General features: G+C 40.9%; 1 protein-coding gene across 1 annotated transcript in view; it reads left to right on the top strand.

Annotated features, from left to right (window-relative positions):
- Positions 1-23,665, top strand: part of LOC147028587 (cell adhesion molecule CEACAM5-like) — a 58,456-nt gene continuing 34,791 nt past the window's right edge. Inside the window, exons 1-4 of the mRNA XM_085879139.1 lie at positions 1-180; positions 1,301-1,624; positions 12,857-13,126; positions 13,383-13,631. Of these exons, the coding sequence (XP_085735265.1) occupies positions 123-180; positions 1,301-1,624; positions 12,857-13,126; positions 13,383-13,631 (901 nt within the window). The 5' untranslated portion in view covers positions 1-122. The remainder of the gene's footprint in view (positions 181-1,300; positions 1,625-12,856; positions 13,127-13,382; positions 13,632-23,665) is intronic.

Genomic DNA, 23,665 nt, shown 5'->3' with positions numbered 1-23,665 from the left:
ACTAGTCAACACTCCACCTCATTTTCTGTTCATACAATTGTACAAATTCGGCGTTTCACTAATGGTATTTCCGAAAGGTCGAAATCGACAAAGTTAAATGTGACAAAGTTTTTGATTTCGCCATGATGAGGTTTCAAACTTCCAGAAGTCTGTACATTTTGATGTATTTGACCTTAATGGGTGAGTCATAGTTTTTTCTCATTTATAGAATGCATTTTGTATCATTTATCACACTAGTTATGTATTTATTTCGATTGAAACACGACCTTTTGTTGATAATTATATAATTATAAAACATGCCAGAATAAATGTTTTTTTTTTTTTTCCAAAGATCAAACTTCAACAAAATGCATTCTATAAAAAAAAATATATTTTTATAGAATGCATTTTGTTGAAGTTTGATCTTTGGAAATAAAAAAAACGTCATAGCACTTGAAGCACTTCTGGAGTTCTGTTTGAATAAAGGGATCAGTAATAATGTTAATAATTTTGATTTTTTTATTCACTTGACAAAGAGTACTTTTATGAAACGTGAGGTTAATTTGAACTTTCACCCTTTAGTATCGTTATTTCAACATAATGTGCTGGCATGCTCGCCCAGAGGTATGCACACTCACCTCTCAGTTGTCCAGCCAGGGGTTCAAATCTCGACCCAGCTATAAACTGTCATCTTTGTGTTTTACATGCCTAGCGATATATCAATGTGTCCTTCGGAATGATGTCCAGCCTGGGGACCCGCCTGACAGCACTAGTAGTCATTGGTGGACACTAAACGTGCCACGGTGTCTTTTGCAAAGATTAGGGGAGTTATCACCTGGCACACTGAACAAATTACAAATTCCTACCCCAGTCAGCTTCAGCGGTTCCTGAAAGACTTGGGGTGAAAACCTTCTCCAGCCAACCCCACATGAAAGTAATTGGGGGCCATTAAATAAGTTGTAGAATGTCATCTCAATATTATGCCTGGTGTTGGCTTAATGGTTAAGGTAGTGGGCTTGGGATCCGAGGGTCCTGAGTTCAAATCCCGCTCAGCTGTTGAATTAACACCAGGTGGGGTTGACTCTGCCTGTCATCCTTCCGAGGTCGGCAAAATGAGTGCCAGCATGCTGGTATACTGTGTCGGAGTGGCGACCCGTCCAGGATTGTTCCCAATAGCCAAGGAGACTGCTTCGGCGGCACCAACGCTCTGCACAGAGTATGGTCCTAATGGATGGATGGATCTCAATATTATTTTATCAATAAGAGAGTTAAATTAATATACTGTTATTGACTCTGACCCATCATCCTTCTCTACCCACAGTGTTCACTGAAGCTGATGAAAGCGTACGCTTTCATCAAAAGATCCTCTACAAACCAGTGGGTCAATCGGTTCTCTTGAATATGTTCCACAATTTTACAGAGGTTAAAGAAATACGTTGGTATTGGTGGAAAAAAGGGACATCACAAATGATGCGAATCGGGAATAACAGAATGGAAAAAATCGTTATGAAGAATTTAAGAAATGGATCTTTATTATTTGAAAACGTGAATAAAGATTACAGTGGGAAATACAGAATAAACATCGAAGGAATTATCAATAACACACATAGAGCCGGTGAAACGTGCATCACATTAATAGTGCAAGGTAAGAGCTTGACGAAATCACCTGCACACTTATTTATGTCATGTGACCTTTTTATTTGCCTTTTTGGATGGTGATAAATAATATTGACCTGATTTTGTAAATGTTCTTATCCTGTGCATGTCATACATGTCACAGTACAGGAGTTCATCACGTTCTCAGGCAGCTAAAGTGTGAGACAAAATGTAAGATTAAAGTCAAAAAATGAAAGCATTTACTAAGGAGTCTTTACCGACTGCTGTAGCATTCCTCACCATCAAGATTAGCTATTTGCTGAATTATTTTTCTCCCCATTAATTACCTCTGCCAACGAAGGTGGACGGAGATTATGTTTTCACCCCTGTCTGTTTGTTTGTCTATGAACAGGATAACTCAAAAAGTTATGGACAAGGACGAATTGATTAGATTGTGGTGAAGATCCGCATCCAGATCCGAGAGTTTAAAAAAAATCTTTAACGTGATTCCCGTAGCCCCGTTGGCCACTGAATTAACAGCAGGTGGTGGACTCAGCCTGTCATCCTTCCAAGGTGGGCGAAATGAGCATCAGGATACTGGTAATAGGGGCACTGAATCAGCGGCATAGCTGCGCCCCTACCCAATGATGCAACCAGCAGCCAAAACGGCAGCAGACGATGGGAACCATTGAGAGATGCTGCCAGAAACGACATATAGCATGATATTTCAAAACGTTGTGGACTGGTTATGACAAAACTTGGTGGATGAGTGAGGTAGGTGACAAGAACAATCCGATTCGACTTTGGTTATGGTCTGGATCCAGATCCGGTCTCTCAGTGAGATACAAAACATAAACTATTCAGCCTGGTAGATGTATGTGCTCTACCAAGTGCCGTTCTAATATTATCCTGTTATTAAATCTCCCGCTATATGATAGGGAAAGGCTTAGAGCTATTTCAACATATAGGAAGGCGTTATATATATATATATATATATATATATATATATATATATATATATATATATATATATATATATATATATATATATATATATATATATATATATATACATATGAAGGCTTAGAGCTTTGGAATGATATTTTGCATCAATAATGTGAATAGAAAGTATGCGGGGTTGACTTTTTTTGGCCTTGACCGAATTTTAAGGTTATACCCTAATTATAGACAGTTTAACATTTTCACCATAACTTAACTCAGGTGAGCAAGTCTGGCAGCCAAATGGGATTTTAGGGGTGTCCCTGGAAGTAGAGTATATACAATGTTTTTTGATTGATTTGGGTCACTGAGACCATACATATTAACAATCCGCTTAATGACACCCTGTCACTGTTGGGCATTTTTTATAATTTCCATAAAACCAAGATGGCCACCAGTGTTCTATTGAATATACTATAATTAAGATATCTCGGCTTCGAGAAGGGATTTTAAAACAATCTAAAATGTTTTAACGGGGCTTTAAGACATTAGGAACCCAATGGAATAACTTTTATTATGATTTGACAACTCCTTCATTTGCATAAATCCAAGATGGCCGCCGTCAAACCTCTCGGGAGACCGGTTTTATGTCACCACATTCTGGATACAATTTTGGATACATTTAAAATGATTTGTTTTAGTGTTTTGAAAAAATAGAGGTCCCATATAATACATCTTATATTACAATTTAAATATATTAGCCTCATTTGCATATTCCAATCAGGCCGTTGTCAATCTGTTAACATTTTGCTGTACTTGATTGATCTAAATGGTGACAATATCTTTGAACACCTTCAATATAATATTAGTAGTTTGTCATTGACGTATATGTTAGAATATATTTAAGCTGACAGACACCAGGTCATAAAGTAAACTAATTTCAGATATCCATTCCATAGAATAAAGTGACTGAAAAGTCATAATGTTCTAGTAGTGTCTATGCTGAGCAAGCCATGGCGCATAAAGAAATCGTTCACATTTCTTCTCCTTTAACTACTGCGATATTAGAGTTTATATTACATGAGATTGCACACAGTTATCAACATGATGTTCCTCTCATTTGTCTGTGTTGACATTAATACCTTTATGTCTAATTGTCATCTGCATCAGAGGCTACATCACATTTAGTCAGTTCGTTATGACAGTCCTCAGCATGACATCTGCAAAATACAGTGCACGGTAGTTTACCGCTCACACATCCACATCTTCCTGATTTGCAAGGTCTTTCACTTTCACAAGAGCAGCGAATCAGTTTCAGAATCTCTTGTGGAGCAAGGGAAACATCTTCATGTATCGATTTAGGCAACATAGTCTTAGAACTGTCGTCACAAACGTATCCATGTTCTGTTGGATATAGCGAGGGAGGGTCTAGATCCAAAGCGTGCTTCCACACAGCTGCCTGCAGGTGTGCCCGTTTGACATTTTTCAGGAATGCTTCTGTTGTGGGAGGTAGAGACTTCAACTTTGGTATGGCTGTGGTGCCCTTTCCAACCTTTGTGGCCCATGACTTCTTCCTTGCCTCAGACATACTGCTACAGTCCTTGTGCCCATAACATGGGGCCACAAACTTGGATGCCTGTCTTGTTATATCTGGTAACAATGCATGAATGTCACCCAAAAGTGACAAGGCGTAGCCTTCTCGCAGTACTTTCAGTACCGTGACTTTATCAATACCGAAATAGCATGCACATGTATCACAACCCGATAGGGCGTGCATAGACAACAGTCCATCTACTATGCTCTGCTGTTGTTTAACAGTAGTTTGTATGTCAATAACGGTTCTACTATGAATCGGCGATTCCATGATCATGTGACTGGTTAACTGTCGCACCAAAGTACTGGTGAAGCAGAAGGATGAAGACGTCGGTGTCATCTGCAATCACTGACAAGCCTACTTGGCATTCAGTCACAACTGTTACTGCTTGTTGAACAATGATGCAGTCTGCCTCTTCATGAGATGTAGACGTCTTCCCGGTGGATCACCACTCCCCCATAACTTATTTCAACAGGTGTGTTATTACTGCTAGTGATGACAAGTTTGTGGGTCATTGTGTAGTCTCGATGGAAGTGTCTCTGGTCAGCTCTGAAGTGTCTCCCCTGAAGTGTCTCTGGTCAGCTCTTCACAGATAATTTCCATCAGCTGTGATTTATTTTCTGACACTGTCAGGACAACTTTCTGTGGGGGTAGAGGTGTATCTAGAGCCAGTCGATGTACTCTGCTTGCTTCTGTTGTTCTATTGCATCTGGTCGTACTCTTGGTACTGAAATCCTGGTACCTGTCGAACACGAGATAGACATCGCTAGAAGTAAGTTTATGTTGGATGTACTGTTTGAAGTTCACAACAAAGTCGCGGACTGTCCTATTCGCATCCAGCAGCCAACTAGCTTAACCTGCAAGTGGAATATATACAAATTTTTTTGGTTGATTTAGGTCACTGAGCCCAAAATAATAATTAGATAACGTGGTGACATGAAACCGGTCTCCCGAGAGGTTTGACGGTGGCCATTTTGGATTTATGCAAATGAAGGAGTTGTCAAATCATAATAAAAGTTATTCCATTGGGTTCCTAATGTCTTAAAGCCCCGTTAAAACATTTTAGATTGTTTTAAAATCCCTTCTAGAAGCCGAGATATCTTAATTATAGTATATTCAATCGAACACTAGAGGCCATCTTGGTTTTATGCAAATTAGAAAAAATGCCCAACGGTGACAGGGTGTCATCAAGCGGATTCTTATTATTTATGGACTCGGTGACCCAAATCAACCCAAAAACATTGTATATACTTTACTTCCAGGAGAAGCTAGTTGGCTGTTGGACTATGCCTGATCAGACGGAAATTGCCCTCCCTTGATAGCCTCGACCTAGAGCAAGATGCATTTACACTTAATTTACATTACCTCTGGGTTAAAGGTCAAGGTCTTACACCCCTTTTTTGTAAAACTAAAACACGATGTAGGTTTTTCTCCATTTTTTTCTGCCAATGTACAAAGACATTTGGAATGAAATTTTGGATTAATAATGGAAATAAAAAGTACGTGGGGTTGCCAATTTTTTTGACCTTGACCTAATCTCTAAGGTCATGACCCAATTATTGACATTTAAACATTTTTCACAAGAACACGAGTAACGTTTGTCAGATCAGAACAAAATTTTCCTCTCTAGATAGCCAAGAGCAAGGCACATGTAAAACAAGCGAATAAAAATATTTATGCTAAATTAAAAAAAGCAATGTAGGGATGATAAACTACAGTCTGAAAAAGGTTTTAAACAAGATAGGGATGATGTTGGTTTAGAGAGTAGCTAACAGTTTTGCCGTCAGATAATTTTGCCATGCAGGAGCTTCTTATACTTATGCTGAACTGAAATATAGGAGCTTCTAATACTTTTAGATAGACAATAGTCTGGAGGCAGTGATGTAAGGATTGTTATGTGATGGCAATACTGTCAGTTACTCTCTAAACCAACATTATTCCGATCTTGTTTAAAACCGTTTTTACACTGTAGTTTGTCATCCCTACATTGTTTTTTTTTTAATTTAGCATAAATTTTTTTTATTCACTTGTTTTTGTAATTGATTTTATGATGTTGAATAACAGAAAGGTATAGGACTGAGGATACCGAATGTTGGAGCAAAAGTGCCAAGAGATCTTAGTCAGCAATGGCAAATACTGCATGTCTTCCTGCATGTCTTATGGAACCCTGACTGTATCTTGCAGCTCTGTCTTAATGCTCGTTTCTCAAAGAACGAGATGGTATTCATTGAATACATACCCCACACAGTTTTGAGAAGGACTTGGTGCAAGCCAACTCTTTTGTTTTTTTAAGGTTTTTTTTTTTCTTTGATCCAATATGAATGCCAGACCACATAATCGATGATGTCACCTTTATCAAACCATATTCCCCATTGGTAGTTGATCAGTTAGTTAAATTTTGCATTGATCGTTTGAGTGGTTTCTCCTCCAAAGATTTTCCCTTCGATCCAATGTGGCTGTCAGACCACCACGTGACATATGATGATCAATTTTATGAAAATTCTGTTCAAATTTCAAATCAATCGGATGAAAATTGACAATTTTAGAAATTTGGCCTATGCTGACCTTTTGGCCAATGTTGACCTCAAAAATAATTGGTAATTGAATTAAATGAACAAATGTGCAAATCCTCTTCAAATTTCAAGTCATTCAGAAGAAAATTACCAATTTTAGAAATTTTGAGCTATGTTGACATTTTTGTCGATGTTGACCTCAAAAATAATTGGTGGTTGAATTCAGTGAGCTGAAATGAAGTACTCATACAGAAGAAAATTACTAATTTTAGAAATGTTGAGCTATGTTGACCTTTTGGTCTATGTTGACCTCAAAAATAGTTGGTGGTTGAATTCAGTGGCCTGAAATGCAAATTCTCTTCAAATTTCAAGCAATCGTATGAAAATTGACAATTTTAGTAATTTTCCCCATGTTGACTTGTTGGCTTTTGTTGACCTTTGTGGTTTATGCTGACCTCAAAAATAGTTGATGGTTGAATTCAGTGACTTGATATGCAAATCCTCTTCAAATTTCAAGTCAATCGGATGAAAATTAAGGATTTTGTAAAATTGGCCGATGTTGACCTTTGGCCAATGTTGACCTCAAAAGAGTGACCGCGATGTCACATGGTCATGTAACATGTGGAGAAGTTTCAATTTCCTCTGCTGAACAGTTTTTTATGTACCCTCTTCACAAAATGCAGACATGTACATACGCTACCGATCGCTTAAGCCTGCCTTTCGCTTTGCAAGCGCAGGGTAATGTCTTTATCCAGCCTCAAGGCACACAATGACCTGCACTTAGAAATGCTGAAAATAGTTACAGTGGATTAACAGTGGAGAGAACAACATCAAAGTGATCATGCTGAAGCCTGATGTACATAGCCATCTGCAGGACATCATCAGGCAAATTTTCATCAACATTCATTGGGGAGTACCTAACCCAATCCATACTCTCACTATTGTACACATACCCTGGGGTATTCAGCAAATATCCATACGAGAATCTCTTATATAGGCTTCAACACTGGACACACCAGCAGAAAGTATGAATGGCTCAATGTCAGACATGTGTGTGACAATTGCAGAACGCACAGCTCCGTGTTGATGTTGCGAGCTAGTTATGATGTGTGCAAATTCGTGAAATAAACAGTAACCTATGATTAATTGAATATTGACCACTCAACTCGATACAGTATGCCAAAATAAAGATGAAAGGAACACAAAATGTCAGTTCAAATCTTTATTCATTCAGAGCTCGATTGGTTAATGCCCTGTTCAGGCTGTTCTGGACGACGCCAGATGCGCCGATGTAGCGATCTGCCACAGAGAAACCGTGACTCGAGAAGGTTATTGATCACGTGGTTCGCTTTTACCTTGATACAGTGACTGGAGGGTTCGTGATCACGTGTGTCCCGTGTGAAACACTGGTACCTCGCTATTATTTTATTTTCATAAATATAACACTGAAAAACAACGGATTTCCCGATACATGATATTTCTGCTGATATTATTTGACGGCCATTTTTTTTCACACCATCCCAACATTGAGAGTACTAGCATACTCTGATTCATTTACATCATACCCCTCTGAGTTAAAGATCAAGGTCAAATGGTGGTCTGAAAAAAAAAACAACGCACTTTTTGAAATCGCTCAATTTTGCCAACACAGAATGTCAAAAACCGCTTGGCCTTCCAATATGGTCTTGCATCATAATAGCGTACCTGCACTGAAGTTGTGCACCGGATTTTTTGATTCGTGTCCTTGACCTACTTTTTGGGATTGTGACCTAATTAACAAAAACACATTTTTGATCATAACTTGAATAATGTTACTCCGATTTTCATATTGTTGAGTTGTATGGATAGATTGTAGATGGGGACACATTTTCTTAATTTTCACTCTATCCCTCAATATGGAAAGTCAAAGTCAAATAGCGGTCTTAAAAAAAATGTCATCATTGAATTGCGGGCCAAGGGTAAATAATGAGTGATCGCCAATATCAGGTTCATGCAGTCTCATTGTTACTGCACCATTAAAACCTTGAATACCTAGACCTTTCAGCAAAACCTTTATTCAATATAATAATTCAAATATCCAACCAACCTTTAAGTAGAATTACGATTGGTCAAGGCAGTGAAATTGGTGAGATATTTCTTGAGCTTTCACCTGGGGTTAGGGTTTTTATGCAAGATATAGGCTGTTGGAAGAGCGAGGTAATAGAGGGTAAAAATACAATGTATTTACAGTGGGGGCACAGCTGGATACAACAATGACGGAAAAACAAAGAGGTAAAGACAGAGAGAAGAGGAAAGGAAACAGAAATCTGCAAGTATTTCAACAGAAATCTGCAAGTATCTCAACAGAAATCTGCAAGTATTTAAACAGAAATCATCAAGAATTTAAACAGAAATCTGCAAGTATTAAAACAAAAATCTGCAAGTATTTAAACAGAAATCAGCAAGTGTTTAAGCACAAATCTGTATGTATTTAAACAGAAATCTACCTGTATTTAAACACAAATCTGCAAGTATTTTTCACAAATCTGCAGGTATTAAAACAGAAATCTGCAAGTATTTAAACACAAATCTGTATGTATTTAAACAGAAACCTACCTGTATTTAAACACAAATCAGCAAGTATTTAAACACAAATCTGCAAGTATTTAAACACAAATCTGCAGGGTTTATAACAGAAATCTGTATGTGTTTCACCACAAATCTGCATATATTTAAACAGAAATCTGCAAGTGTTTAAGCACAAATCTGCATGTATTTAAAAAGAAATCTACCTGTATTTAAACAGAAATCTGCAGGGATTAAAACAGAAATCTGCAAGTGTTTAAACACAAATCTGCATGTATTTAAACAGAAATCTGCAAGTGTTTAAGCACAAATCTGCATGTATTTAAACAGAAATCTACCTGTATTTAAACACAACTCAGCAAGTATTTAAACACAAATCTGTAAGTATTTAAACACAAATCTGCAGGGATTAAAACAGAAATCTGCAAGTATTTAAACACAAATCTGCAAGTATTTAAACACAAATCTGCAGGGATTAAAACAGAAATCTGCAAGTATTTAAACACAAATCTGCAGGGATTAAAACAGAAATCTGTAAGTGTTTCAACACAAATCTGCATGTATTTAAACAGAAATCTGCAAGTATTGAAACACAAATCTGCAAGTATTTAAACACAAATCTGCAGGGATGAAAACAGAAATCTGTAAGTGTTTCAACACAAATCTGCAAGTATTTAAACACAAATCTGCAGGGATTAAAACAGAAATCTGTAAGCGTTTCAACACAAATCTGCATGTATTTAAACAGAAATCAGCAAGTGTTTAAGCACAAATCTGTATGTATTTAAACAGAAATCTACCTGTATTTAAACACAAATCTGCAAGTATTTTTCACAAATCTGCAGGTATTAAAACAGAAATCTGCAAGTATTTAAACACAAATCTGTATGTATTTAAACAGAAACCTACCTGTATTTAAACACAAATCAGCAAGTATTTAAACACAAATCTGCAAGTATTTAAACACAAATCTGCAGGGTTTATAACAGAAATCTGTATGTGTTTCACCATAAATCTGCATATATTTAAACAGAAATCTGCAAGTGTTTAAGCACAAATCTGCATGTATTTAAAAAGAAATCTACCTGTATTTAAACAGAAATCTGCAGGGATTAAAACAGAAATCTGCAAGTGTTTAAACACAAATCTGCATGTATTTAAACAGAAATCTGCAAGTGTTTAAGCACAAATCTGCATGTATTTAAACAGAAATCTACCTGTATTTAAACACAACTCAGCAAGTATTTAAACACAAATCTGTAAGTATTTAAACACAAATCTGCAGGGATTAAAACAGAAATCTGCAAGTATTTAAACACAAATCTGCAAGTATTTAAACACAAATCTGCAGGGATTAAAACAGAAATCTGCAAGTATTTAAACACAAATCTGCAGGGATTAAAACAGAAATCTGTAAGTGTTTCAACACAAATCTGCATGTATTTAAACAGAAATCTGCAAGTATTGAAACACAAATCTGCAAGTATTTAAACACAAATCTGCAGGGATGAAAACAGAAATCTGTAAGTGTTTCAACACAAATCTGCAAGTATTTAAACACAAATCTGCAGGGATTAAAACAGAAATCTGTAAGCGTTTCAACACAAATCTGCATGTATTTAAACAGAAATCTGCAAGTGTTTAAGCACAAATCTGCAAGTATTTAAACAGAAATCTGCATGTATTGAAACAGAAATCAGCATGTATTTAAACACAAATCAGCAAGTATTTAAACACAAATCAGCATGTGTTTAAATACAAATCAGCATGTATTTAAACACAAAAGAACAAGTATTTATACACAAATCAGCATGTATTCAAACAAAAATCTGCAGGTATTAAAACAGAAATCTGCAAGTATTTAAACAGAAATCTACCTGTATTTAAACACAAATCAGCAGGTATTAAAACAGAAATCTGCAAGTATTTAAACACAAATTTGCATGTATTTAAATAGAAATCTGCAAGTATTTAAACACAAATCTGCATGTATTTAAACAGAAATCTGCAAGTACTTAAATACAAATCAGCATGTATTTAAACAGAAATCTGCAAGTACTTAAATACAAATCAGCATGTATTTAAACAGAAATCTACAAGTATTAAAACACAAATCTGCAAGTATGTAAACACAAATCAGCAAGTATTCAAACACAAATATGCAAGTATTTAAACACAAATCTGCATGTATTTAAACAGAAATCAGCAAGTATTTAAACATAAATCTGCAAGTGTTTAAACACAAATCTGCAAGTTTTCAAACACAAATATGCAAGTATTTAAACACAAATCTGCAAGTATTTAAACACAAATCTGCAAATATTTAAACACAAATCAGCATGTATTTAAACACAAGTCTGCAAGTATTCAAACACAAATCTGCTAGTTTTCAAACACAAATCTGCAAGTATTTAAACAGAAATTCAACCAGCTTCTGTGGCATCATGGTTGGAGCATTTACTGAGTCTGGGGACGGGGGGGGGGGGGTTCGTGTGGGGGGGGGTTGGTAATTCGAACCCTAGCCGAATCTTACCCAATGCTTTAGAAATGGAACGTGCTGCTTCCTTGTTTGATGTCCTGCATTTAAAAAAGGAGAGGGCACGGACATGTTACCATAAATTTGCAATAAGAACACAGGCTTTGATGGGCCTCATCGTCTCTTCCTGTGTCGTAGTTCCCTTGTAAAGGAACTCATATTATAAGTAAGGGAGTTGGGTCAGGTAGAGTAAATGAGGTTGACAACGGAATTGAGCAAATGGACTCGGACTTTCCAGACATCAAGTTTACAAGGAGAATTGAAGAAGGGTATATTTTTGAGCCTTTTTGGATGTGGAGGTTTACTTGGTGATCTATCATTCAGGACATCTGTATATAGGCAGTCAACACATATCAATGACTTGTGATACTATAATTCCCATCACATGATGAGCAACATACTTCCTGTTGATTGAACACATTCATCCCAGGTGTGGACAGTGTCATAATCTAGGATTGCAGCAGTGAAGGAAATAAGATGAGTATGAGGTACAGTGTTTTGTTAGATAGACTTGTGTGGTGTAAAGCAGCATCATACAATGTTCACTGGTATAGCATAAAGACCATTACGTACCATTAAAATAATTATTACCATATCAAAATATGTCGTTCCATTCGCTGATAAATCTGAGAGTGGTGTTCACTGTACCATCTGTAAGGAAGAACATTCACGAGAATGTGTTTGCACAACTACTCATGTCCATCAATATACAGTAATACACCGGTTGAGAACTTGGATTCAGCTCGTTATCAATTATGGCAGTTTAAAGTATTGATGCTGCTTCTTCGTGTTCCATTGGTAGATGGTTTTGATCGCATGATACATGGATGGCCCTGCCGTGGTTTGGTTTGAGATTTGATGAAATGAATCAGGGAAAGTCTGCTCTTTTCTCTTTGTTAGAAATTGAAGGAGTGCATACCCTTTTGTTAGCTGATTTCTTCTTCAAATATATTTTGGAATAAAGTATATACTTGCACAGATATGTGTGTGTGTGTGTGTGTGTGTGTGTGTGTGTGTGTGTGTGTGTGTGTGTGTGTGTGTGTGTGTGTGTGTGTGTGTGTGTGTGTGTGTGTGTGTGTGTGTGTTTTATAAATCAAATTAATTTAAACTTTCGCTCATACTTTCCATTCCAAGATCCAATTGAATCGATATCATTGGACATCTCGCCATTTGAAGTCACCGAAGGACAGACTGTGAAGTTCACATGCGTTGTAAATAATGGCAGTGACATCAAAACCATATTGCAAAGGAATCACCAGAAATTCAATATGACACGGGACGTGGACGATTCTCGAAAATTCACCTTCTCTAAGGAAGCAGATAAAAGAGATGATGGAGTTTATAACTGCATTGCAAGTAACGAGATCAGCAAGAGAAACGGCACAAAGAAGCTCAACGTTTACTGTATGTATTTCAACTTATGATTTAAGAATCCGGTTTTTTATTTATTTTTAAATCATGTGAGTAATGGATACAATTTGATGAGAATTTTCTGAATAATAATTATAATAAACCGTAAAATATATTAATTTTCCAAAAGCATGCCCTCAAAGTGACAATTCTTATCTGTGTTTTTAAAAGGCATGTGATATTAAAATCTATTTTGTGGTTGACTTAGTTAAGCTATCTGAATCGCATTGTGTTTGTGTTTTAATTGCAGATGGACCAACAACAGTTGAAGTAAATGTCACCTTTCCCATTAAAATACGAGAAGGAGAAAATATCAGCATTCCTTGTTTTGCGGATTCCAACCCACCGAGTGATATTAGATGGACGAGATATCAAGAAAACATTTCTCATGGAGTTTTAAAGATTAACTCAAAAGACAACAGTGGACCTTATACTTGTGTTGCCACGAACTACAAAACAAACATAATAAAGATGAAAACCGTGAACATCACCATATTCAGTAAGTTCAAAATTAATGAGAAAATTCTAATCACTGTATCTTGTGCTTTGTTGGTAGACAGTAAATTTGTTGTTATAAGTACCTAAAATTTGCACTTGTTACTATGCACTAGAAGCACCCGCTTCTTACGAGAGTGGCCATAGGGATTATGTTATTGCCCTTATTTAAACGTGCAATTCAAAATACCTCTCCAAATTACCTCTCGCTGCATAATTCAAAACACTTCACTGCACCAGAAAAGGTAGGGACAGGAACACTGTACTTCAAAGGGTGGGGAATTGTAATACGCTCTCCCACCGGGAATGGTGCTACATGATACACATTTACAGAGAGAATTTGCATCCCTTCCATTTCCCCCCACCCCGAAAGACCACCAGCAAAGATAAAAACACCCCATGCACTAATTTGGGACATGCTATCCGATGTAGCAACTCCACATGTAATCGGCCAAGAACTGTAGGAGGAGGCGTGACAAACACAAAAAAAACAAACAAACACACACACACACACACACACACACACACACACACACACACACACACACACACACACACACACACACACACACAGACGGGCCCATGAATTATAGTAAGGATACAGGTGATGGTATCTCAAATTCAATTAATTGCCATGACAATTATAGTTTACGATAAAATTAAATCCAGGATTTAATGACATGCCATAATTTAATGATTAAATTGACTAATATCAGAAAAGTATATGTCGTGATTTATTGCACCTCCATTTAAATTATGTGAGGCATTCCAAAAGTTAGATGAGGGATAGCCCTGCATGCGAAGTTAGATAAGTTAGATGAGGGATAGCCCTGCATGCGAAGTTAGATAAGTTAGATGAGGGATAGCCCTGCATGCGAAGTTAGATGAGGTATTTCCCTGCATGTGAAAATCCAGGCTGACAACTGGTCCTGCAGTACTGACAATCAGCACTGACGACCAGGGGTCGACAGAGTAACATATTAGGGGTAGGGGAGGATGCACAGGATGAACAAGATTATTACAGGAGCAAACTTTCAGGAAGGAACAAGAATGACTGCGCTGTCGTCACAACCTGCGACACTATATATATATATATATATATATATATATATATATATATATATATATATATATATATATATATATATATATATATATATATATATATATATATATATATATATATATATATATATATATATATATCATATTGTGACGGTGGTGGAAATTCACAGAACACCATTCAGGTTCCCCGAAGATCAGTTATTTCGATAAGTGTGTGTTCCAGGTTAGATTCCCCCACCAATGTAAAACGGGAATTGTTTGTGTGCCGGGCTGTGCATCTTTGAGTGAGCCGTTATTCTTTCTCTATCTTTTATTTTAAACAAACACATCGTCTCCTCAACAACAACTCAACAACCACGTCATCTCCACAAACAACATCTCAACAACAACTCAACAACAACTCAACAACCACGTCATCTCTACAAACAACATCTCAACAACAACTCAACAACCACGTCATCTCCACAACACATCGACTGCTCGACAAACACCATAACATCCTCGACAGCGGCAGTGCCGTCGGTGCGAACTCGTGTCGCAACAGGCAGGGCGATTTCAACCACGTCCGCGTGTGATCAGCCGCTTTCACGGCAAAATCGGATCAGAATGGCCTTACCATCTGAAGGAGCTGGCCAATCAGAAGTGAGAGGGGCGGGGCCAGCCAGGGGTGAAGGTTCAAAGGTGAAAGGGGGAAGGCGCCGATTACGGGTGGCAAAACCTTCGGCGGCTTCGCCCCTCGGGGCTATAAAAAGCCGCGTTGGGACACCGACAGAGCAGTTGGGCAGTTGGTTGGTGGTGAAGCTGGTGAGCGGAGGTGGTTGTTCGACGTGTCGTTCACCGGTGGAGCCTGAAGTCGTTGGAGCTAGCGGCAGCATCGGAGCGTGGGGATCTGGGCAGACAGCCCTGATACAGTAGGGGCGACGCCGAGGAGTGAACGGGGTCTAGAGGAGCATCAACTCTGAAAGAGCAAGGGACCTGTTCACTCCTCCGAAGCGTCGCCGGCCAGGCTCGCCAAAAAGGGGCCGCGACGAAGCCGGGCCACCGAGGCCGACCAAGCAGCCGTACAAGCTGCTCGTCAAGCCACCCAAGCGACTGGCGCGTTCGCGACACACCGGACCGAACGGAGACACCAGGGGTCGCTGATCAAAAGCCCATCGAGTCGCCACCAGGGCGGCGAGGTAGCCTGCCCGGCCTCTCAGAGCTTTTTGGTCATCCCGGCTCTGAGGAATATTAAAGGCTTACGAGCCCGTGTCTTTTCTTTCTTGGGTTTTTTGTATGAAAGTCTGTGGCGCCTTGTCTTGAAGTAGAATTGTTGTTCAGTGCCTGTATATACTTGCATTCCGATAGAACTCGGCTGTAGGCTTTTTGCTCGTGTCCTGTCCCCATCCCCCCATTGACTGCTTACGTACCGAGGGTGGAAATAAATACCCATTGTTTGAATGTCAACCCGCTCGTTGCATCACTTTCTCCATTGACAGCCATGGTGCGTTTGGGGAATTAGCTGGCTTTTAAAGCCGATAAAAGTAAATCTGTCCGACGGAACTTGGTGATTTAAAACCGCTCGGCATTCGCACATGGTACGAGCATGCTTAAGCGGCTCGTTTCCGTACAATTTCTTGTCGAGGTACAAACTCTCGGTAGTCTGTCTGCGTGAATAATTAGGTAAATCGATAATTCGGCGATAAACCCTGTAGCTCGGGCAGAGCATTGACAAGTTTGTGGTGTATTAAAAACACCCGTAGCTGGGTTTTGGTGTTTGTCTGGAATCTATGACTAGATTGTCGAGTTTGGTGGACGAGCGGCCTGGATTGCGCTGAAAAGGTCGTGCGCACGCCGAACGGGCAGAAATCTATAACAATATGTATTACCTTCTCTGCCCACGCAACTGCCTTATCATTGCTCATGTCCCACATGTCTATGTGGTGAAAGCTGGTTCTGACCCAGTGTTCTCATGTGAATGAATAAGATGAGATAGATAACATTCATAGTGATTCACCTTTATATCTGTTACCTCAGTCTTGTCGTGTGTGTATGTGCGTGTGTGTGTGTGTCCGTCCATCCGTCCTCCGTCCCTCTCCCTCTTCTGGGATTCAGGACTCTGGTCATCTGGGGTTCGGGACTTCGCCATTAAGTGCAAGTGAATTGGCTTTAAAAGTCTAGTGATGGGCTGATTGGGAAACGTGCATTTAAAACATTCTTAAAAGAGTTGATTCGTCACAGTTATAGCAGAACGGCTACATCAGAACGAGCTGATTAATCACACGGTCATGGATTTAATTGTTTAACCCCAATTATAGGGCTGTTCAAAAATTACATAACGATATTTTTGAGGGAGGCGTGTACAGGCTTGACTAAACGTGATGAATAATTTTATTCAAGATATGATTAGATTTTTGTGGTCCCTTACCTTGAGTAACACTCCGGCCAAACAAAGCCAATGCAAATCTGATGCAACAAACCCAGACAGTGTGTAATCAGCAGAGGCCGACAGGCCTTATGTATTAGGCCCACCAGAAAACCAAGATGGTGGCCATATCATTTTGTCTGGGTGCTGTGGTGGGTGAGTGGAGTCCAGCGACAGATGTGGGTGTAGTCCGGCAGCTGTCCGACCAACAAGTGCAGATTTCAAAAAATCTACCCCCCAACAAGAACCCCAACATAAACAACATCAATAACAACAGCAAGACCATCAAAGCTCTTGTAGACCTCATAGAAACTGGAAATTTGGAAGCAGGTGGGATTTAAGGTGGAGGAGGGGAGGGGGGTTTACGAGGGTAAAAAGGATTACGTTTTGGATAGGGATCTGAGATGGTGGTGAACAGCTGGCATGAAGACTTGGAGGGAAAAATGAGATTGAAGAGAATGTGAAAGTTGATTATATTGGCAGGAAAAAATAGGAACAAACGAGTGGAGGTGAGCTGTGATTTTGGATTTTGGGAGTTTCACCAGAATGAGGTTACTGGTGGACCATGTGTGCCCTGCAGAAACCTGAGTGGAGGGTGGACAAAAGCATGGAAAGAGTAGATGGTGCAAGACCAGAAAGGAGGCGGTGGAAGACAGAGACCACCGACCTGTCTGCAATGGGAAAGTGAGAGACCTTGCTCAGTTTCATCGTGGGAGATTCCAGTGATCTCGAAGCCCTTGGTTTCCACAACATCAAGCTGAGCAAGGCGTGAGGCAGGGGTGCAAGCACAGAGGGGAGAGCAGTACTCCATCAAGCTGCTGATGAAAGCCTTATAGGTGGATTGGAGTTCAGGTGTGCCAAAGAAGGACTTTGTACAATGTAGGATGCCCAGTCGGTGACTGGCTTTGGAGGTGTGGTGGATCTCAAGAACTTAATTGTCCACTCGGGCAAAGTACATCGAAAGAGAATCTTTAATTTCATGCATGTGGAGGGGAAAACACTAATTGCAAGGCATTCAATGATCTCTGCTAACAAGAAGCCCGAAGCAATCCCTCTTACACTGATTTGACATCTAAAAAAATGGGAGGGTAAGACATTTGTCAATTCAACTACGGGAAGAGCTGATAGGCACAAGGCGAAGTTTGCAGTGTTATCAACCAGGTCAGCCTGTTTCTTTGCAGCGAGCAAGACGATTTTCAGAGTAAAATATTCATTTATCGTTATGGAGGTAAAAAGGCTATCAGGAAAAGGGAAACGTTACTGACAGCCAATTCGACTACAGCACAACAATTTAATTTATAAATTACCAGCAACAAGTGAATATAATTGAGAATTCAGGAATATAATAATTTTTCTTCCACAGAGGCTCACTTTGAAATGTGGTTTGCCCAAGAATGATCATGCACCTGATAGTGAGACCCAAGAGTTTAAGTGAATGAACTTTCTCAAGAGGAATGTTAAGAAAGTAGATGGGAGGGTCATGGTCCAGAGAGAGAGAGAGAGAGAGAGAGAGAGAGAGAGAGAGAGAGAGAGAGAGAGAGAGAGAGAGAGAGAGAGAGAGAGAGAGAGAGAGAGAGAGAGAGAGAGAGAGAGAGAGAGAGAGAGAGAGAGAGAGAGAGAGAGAGAGAGAGAGAGAGAGAGAGAGAGAGAGAGAGAGAGAGAGAGAGAGAGAGAGAGAGAGAGATATTGAAAGACATAATCCAAGTGTTTGATCAGATTGTGATTTTGTCAGAGTCTGAGGAGAGGGAAGAGGCTGCTGCTTGTCTGCGTGAAGAATCATGACCAGATAGATAAAGGGGATTTTCCAGAGTCAGAGAGATTGCTGATAATCATTAAGAATCGGACTAGGCCCAGAACACTACTTTCAGGCACTCCAGCGTTAACAGGGAGAGGAGATAAAAGGATTCTGTTGAGAGCCACACATTGGCGACGACAGTCGAGGAAGTCAGTAAGCCACGTGTGGAATTGGCCTTGAATGCCACAGGCAGAGAGTTTGTAGAGCAATGTGTGGTGCAAGATATGTCAAAAGAGATGAATGCTCAAGATATGTCGAGAAAGATGGCCCTGATTTCATTTTGGACATTACCAGCCTACATCCATTGTTGGGAGAGTAAATGCAGCACTTTGCACATTTTGTTGTGTTGCAGCCTGAATTGAAATTTGGGTAAAATTGAGATTTTTTTTGTCATCGACCTACACGTAACACCCCATTAATGTCAAAGTAGGATTTTTTTGAGAAACTTTGACAAATTAATTAAAAAACGGAAAGGTGAAATACCTCGAGTCAAGAAGTATTCAACCACTTTGCTCTGACACTCCAAATTGACTTCAGGTGCATCCAATTTCCTTTGATCATCCTTGAGATGTTCCTAACTTGATTGGAGTCCACCTGTGGTCAATTCAATTGATTGGACATGATTTAGAAGGAAACACCTTTCCATATAAGGCCCCACAGTTGACATTGCATGTCAGAGCAGAAACTCCACCATGAAGTCCAAGCAACTGTCCATAGAACTCTGAGATAGAATTGTGAGGAGACATAGATCTGGTCAGGTCAGGTCAGGTATGGGAGCATGCACCGGAGCAGTGCGTCGCTGCGTCCACATTCTGCCAGTACTCCAGGGGCTTCCTTCTGGCCATCCCCCAGGCAGATGCCTGGCCCATTCCCATCTCCTTGTGATGCCGATCAACCTGTTGCAGCCACGAGGCACGTAGTCAGCCCATTGGCCTCCTCCACACACGAGGTTCCCTCACTGAGAGAATCTGGTGAGCAGGATCAGCGTCAGGAAAACAAGCCACATGTCCATGTATCCACAGCTGATGCTCATGGACTATGGAGGTAACAAATCTCATTTGAGTCTCTCTCAGCAACCGCTCGTTGGACACAAAGTCCGACTAGTGATACCCAAGGATTCTCAGAAGAGACCTGGTAACAAAGGAATGAAGTCTGTCTCATATCCCTAGTCAGAGTCCAAGTCTCACATCCGTAGAGCAAGACTGGAAGCACCATGGACCTGAAGACTCAGACTTTTGTCTTCCTGCACAGGTACCGACAGCGCCACACCCCATGATCCAGTTAATCCATGACTCCCCAGGCCCAGCCCAGATGTCTCTTGACCTCTGGCTGACAGCCAGCAGAGACATGAATATCACTGTCAAATTAAGTGAATCTCTCCGTGACCTCAACGTCCTCACCACAAACAGGTAGAGACAAGATATCAGCATCCAATAAGTCATTGAAAGCCTGCACCTTAGTTTTGACCCAGGAAACCCGTAATCCCTGTGGCTCCGACTCCTCATTCAGCACCTCGAGGGCCCCCAAAAGGATATCCAGAGTCTCTGCAAAGATGACTGCATCATCTGCAAAATCAAAGTCAGAGATCTTGACATTCCCAAATGACGCACCGCAACTTGATCTCTCCGACATCCTCCAGAGAATCCAGTCCATACAAGTGCTGAAAAGCTTGGAGGCCAGTACACTCCCCTGGTGAACTCCAGGAACAACTGGAAATACATCGGAGATGGCATTACCACATCTCACAGAACTCTCAGTACCACAGTATAGTTCAGACATCAGATTGATCGGTTTTGGTGGCACCCCACTAAGATCAAGAATTCTCCAGAGGGAATCCCGATTCACTGAATTGAATGCTTTGCAGACATCAACATATGCTGTAAGCAGCCCCTGCCGAAACTCTCATCTGTGTTCGGTGAGGACCCGAAGAGCAAGGATACGGTCAATTATTGACCTCTTTGGTGTAAAGCCTGACTGCTCTGGGTGCGGGTGCTCAAACAGATGGTGGCGAACCCTATAAAGAATTATCTGAGCAAAGACCTTGCCTGGCACTGAGAGCAGCGTCGCCCTTCCGTAGTTGTTGCAGACCTGGTGATCACCCTTCCCTTTCCAGAGAGGGACAACAAGCCCCTCTTCCAGTCAGCTGGGATGATGCCTGTGTTCCAGGCAGAGCACAGAACTGCATGCAACGACACGAGTGCAGCATTTCCACCAGCCTTGAGAAGTTCAGCATGGATGCCACAAATTCCTGCAGCTTTATCCCATTTCAACCGGTTCACCACAGCCTGTGTTTCCACAAACGAAGGTGGACCACAGTTGATTGGAGGGTCAGCAATAGGGATTGTAACACCACTAACATCCAACTCAACAGCTGGTGGATCAGCCTGGTACAGCCACTTAAAGTAACTGGCCCAGCAGGCCATCACTTTGCACTCCTCTGTCAAGAGTCCATCACCCTTCGCTCTAACCGCAGTACACCGAGGGGTGGGCTTGGAGGCACATAATGGGTGAATTCCCCTGTAAGCAGGATGAGAATCACTTGACCACAGGTGATGCTCTACCCCTCACAGATTCCTCACACATAGGCTTTCTTGTCCACCCTCAGTACATGAACAGTTTTAGCCTCAACTCCCTGAAGAGCTCAGCCTTGTCATTAAGCTTGGCCCTGCGACTGGTCAATGGTATCCAGTGTCCTTTGAGAGACAAAATTCCTCTTCCCCCTCCAGTGAGTTGCAAGATATCCACCGGCAACATCAAGGATGGTGGTCTCGAAGGCACTCCACAACTCTTCAGGATTCCCCAAAGCACACAGACCCACCAAAACCCCACTCAGCCTGTTCACAAACGCCTTAGCTACCCTCTAATCCTTGAGCTTGCCAACATCCAGCCTCGGCTGGGATGGTACCATTCTCCTGGATGTAAGCTGCAACTTCAGAGTTGCTACCACAAGCCTGTGGTCATTATTAAGGAACTGAGCACTCCGGTATATGGTGCCGTTCTCAATCATCCTCGAGCGACCATCAACGAGCACATGGTCAAACTCCACCAGTGTTGGAATACCAAGTCCAGCGATGAGCCTGTGGGTGCTGAACCCATGAACCAGCCACCCTAAGTCCATGACTTCTTGCAAAGTCAAGGAACTTGGTGCTATTCTGGTTCACAGTTCCAGACCCATGAGGACCAACACATGTCTCATAACCATCCCTGTCAGTTATAGTCGATGCATTGAAATCCCCCAAGACGAGAAGAGTATCTCACCTTGGGCACTGATCAACCACTGACTCAAGTGTGGCATATAATGTGTCCTTCACGGTGAGATCACTCGCCGAAGTCAAAGCATATGCAGAGACCAGGGAAACGACACCCAAGGAGTGACGAATCCTTAGTCTCATAATACACTCGTTGACCAGTATTACCTCTCAATTATCATTGAAGTCAGCATATTGGACACAACTACAGCAACTCGTTGGGGATGGTAACCATCAGAGCGATCAGACCAATTGTAGGTGTAACCACTCGCCATGATCTCACCACTATCCAGTCTCCGAACCTCAGAGAGTGCTGCAATACCGATGTTCAAATGCTTGATCTCAGATGATAACAGAGAAAGGTGATCATCCTCTTTTGGGCATAGGACATTCCAGGCACACACCCAAAGGGACCACATCAGTTCAACCCAAGGAGACCGCCTTTTGGTGGACGACACCTGAGTACCACCCCAACACACACATCTGCAATCTGACCCAGGAAGGTTACCCCGTGGTTTTCCTCCTGTCATCAAAGAGTGGGGATCCCGAAGGCTTTGCCCCAATCCTGTCATCTGCCCTCATTGCACAGGAGTGGGCAGTTGCACAGGAGGTACTCCCATGGAGTGGGTTTTCAGATTTCTTTGCATTTTTGTGTTTTGTGGAATGAATAGTTTTATGCTGGCCGGAGTGGAAATCTTGCCACCAACTTCCTATCAAAAAGTAACCCAACTGCAGGAGGACATCTGCAGAACATTTTATACCCTTCACCATAGATCTGGGGAAGGGTAGAAAACAATTTCTCGAATGTTGAATGTTCCCAAGAGCACAGTGAGCTCCATTTTAGGACAAGGAAATAATATGGAACTACCCAGACTCTTCCAACAGCTGGCCGTCTGACCAAACTGAGCAACCGGCCAAAAAGGACCTTCGTCAGGGAGGTTACCAAGAAACCAATGACCACTCTGACAGAAGAACTACAGACTTCCTTGGCTGAGTAGGGAGAACCTTCCGGAAGGATAACAGTCTCTGCAGCACTTTACAAATCGAGGCCTTATGGGAGAGTGAGTGGCCAGACGGAAGCCACTCCTGAGAAAAAAGCACATGACAGCACAACTGGAGTTTGCAAAAAGGCACAAGAAAGACTCTGAGAGCATGAGGCAAAAGGTTATGTGGTCTGATGAGATGAAAATTGAACTCTGTCCTGAATGCAAAGCGCTACGTCTGGCAGAAGCTGAGCACAGCTCATCACCCATCAAAAGCCATCCCTACCGCGAAGCACGGTGGTGTCAGCATCATGCCATGGGGATGCTTTTCAGTGGCAGGGACTGGGAGACTCGCAAGGATAGAGGGAACAATGAATGGAGCCAAAGCAGGCGAATCCTTGAGGAGAACCTGCTTCAGAGTGCAAAATACCTCAGACTGCGGCAAAGATTTACATTCCAACAGGACAATGACCCCAAGCATACAGCCAAAGCAACACTGGAATGGCTTCAGAACATGAATGTGAAAGTCCGACAGTGGCCCAG

Source organism: Eptatretus burgeri, chromosome 4 (genome assembly GCF_056783735.1).
Source record: "Eptatretus burgeri isolate ZD-2024b chromosome 4, Ebu_testis_v1, whole genome shotgun sequence".
Classification (NCBI taxonomy): Eukaryota; Metazoa; Chordata; class Myxini; order Myxiniformes; family Myxinidae; genus Eptatretus; species Eptatretus burgeri.
The sequence above is the reverse complement of the archived record's forward strand: the minus strand, read 5'-3'. Positions and strand labels throughout refer to the sequence as shown.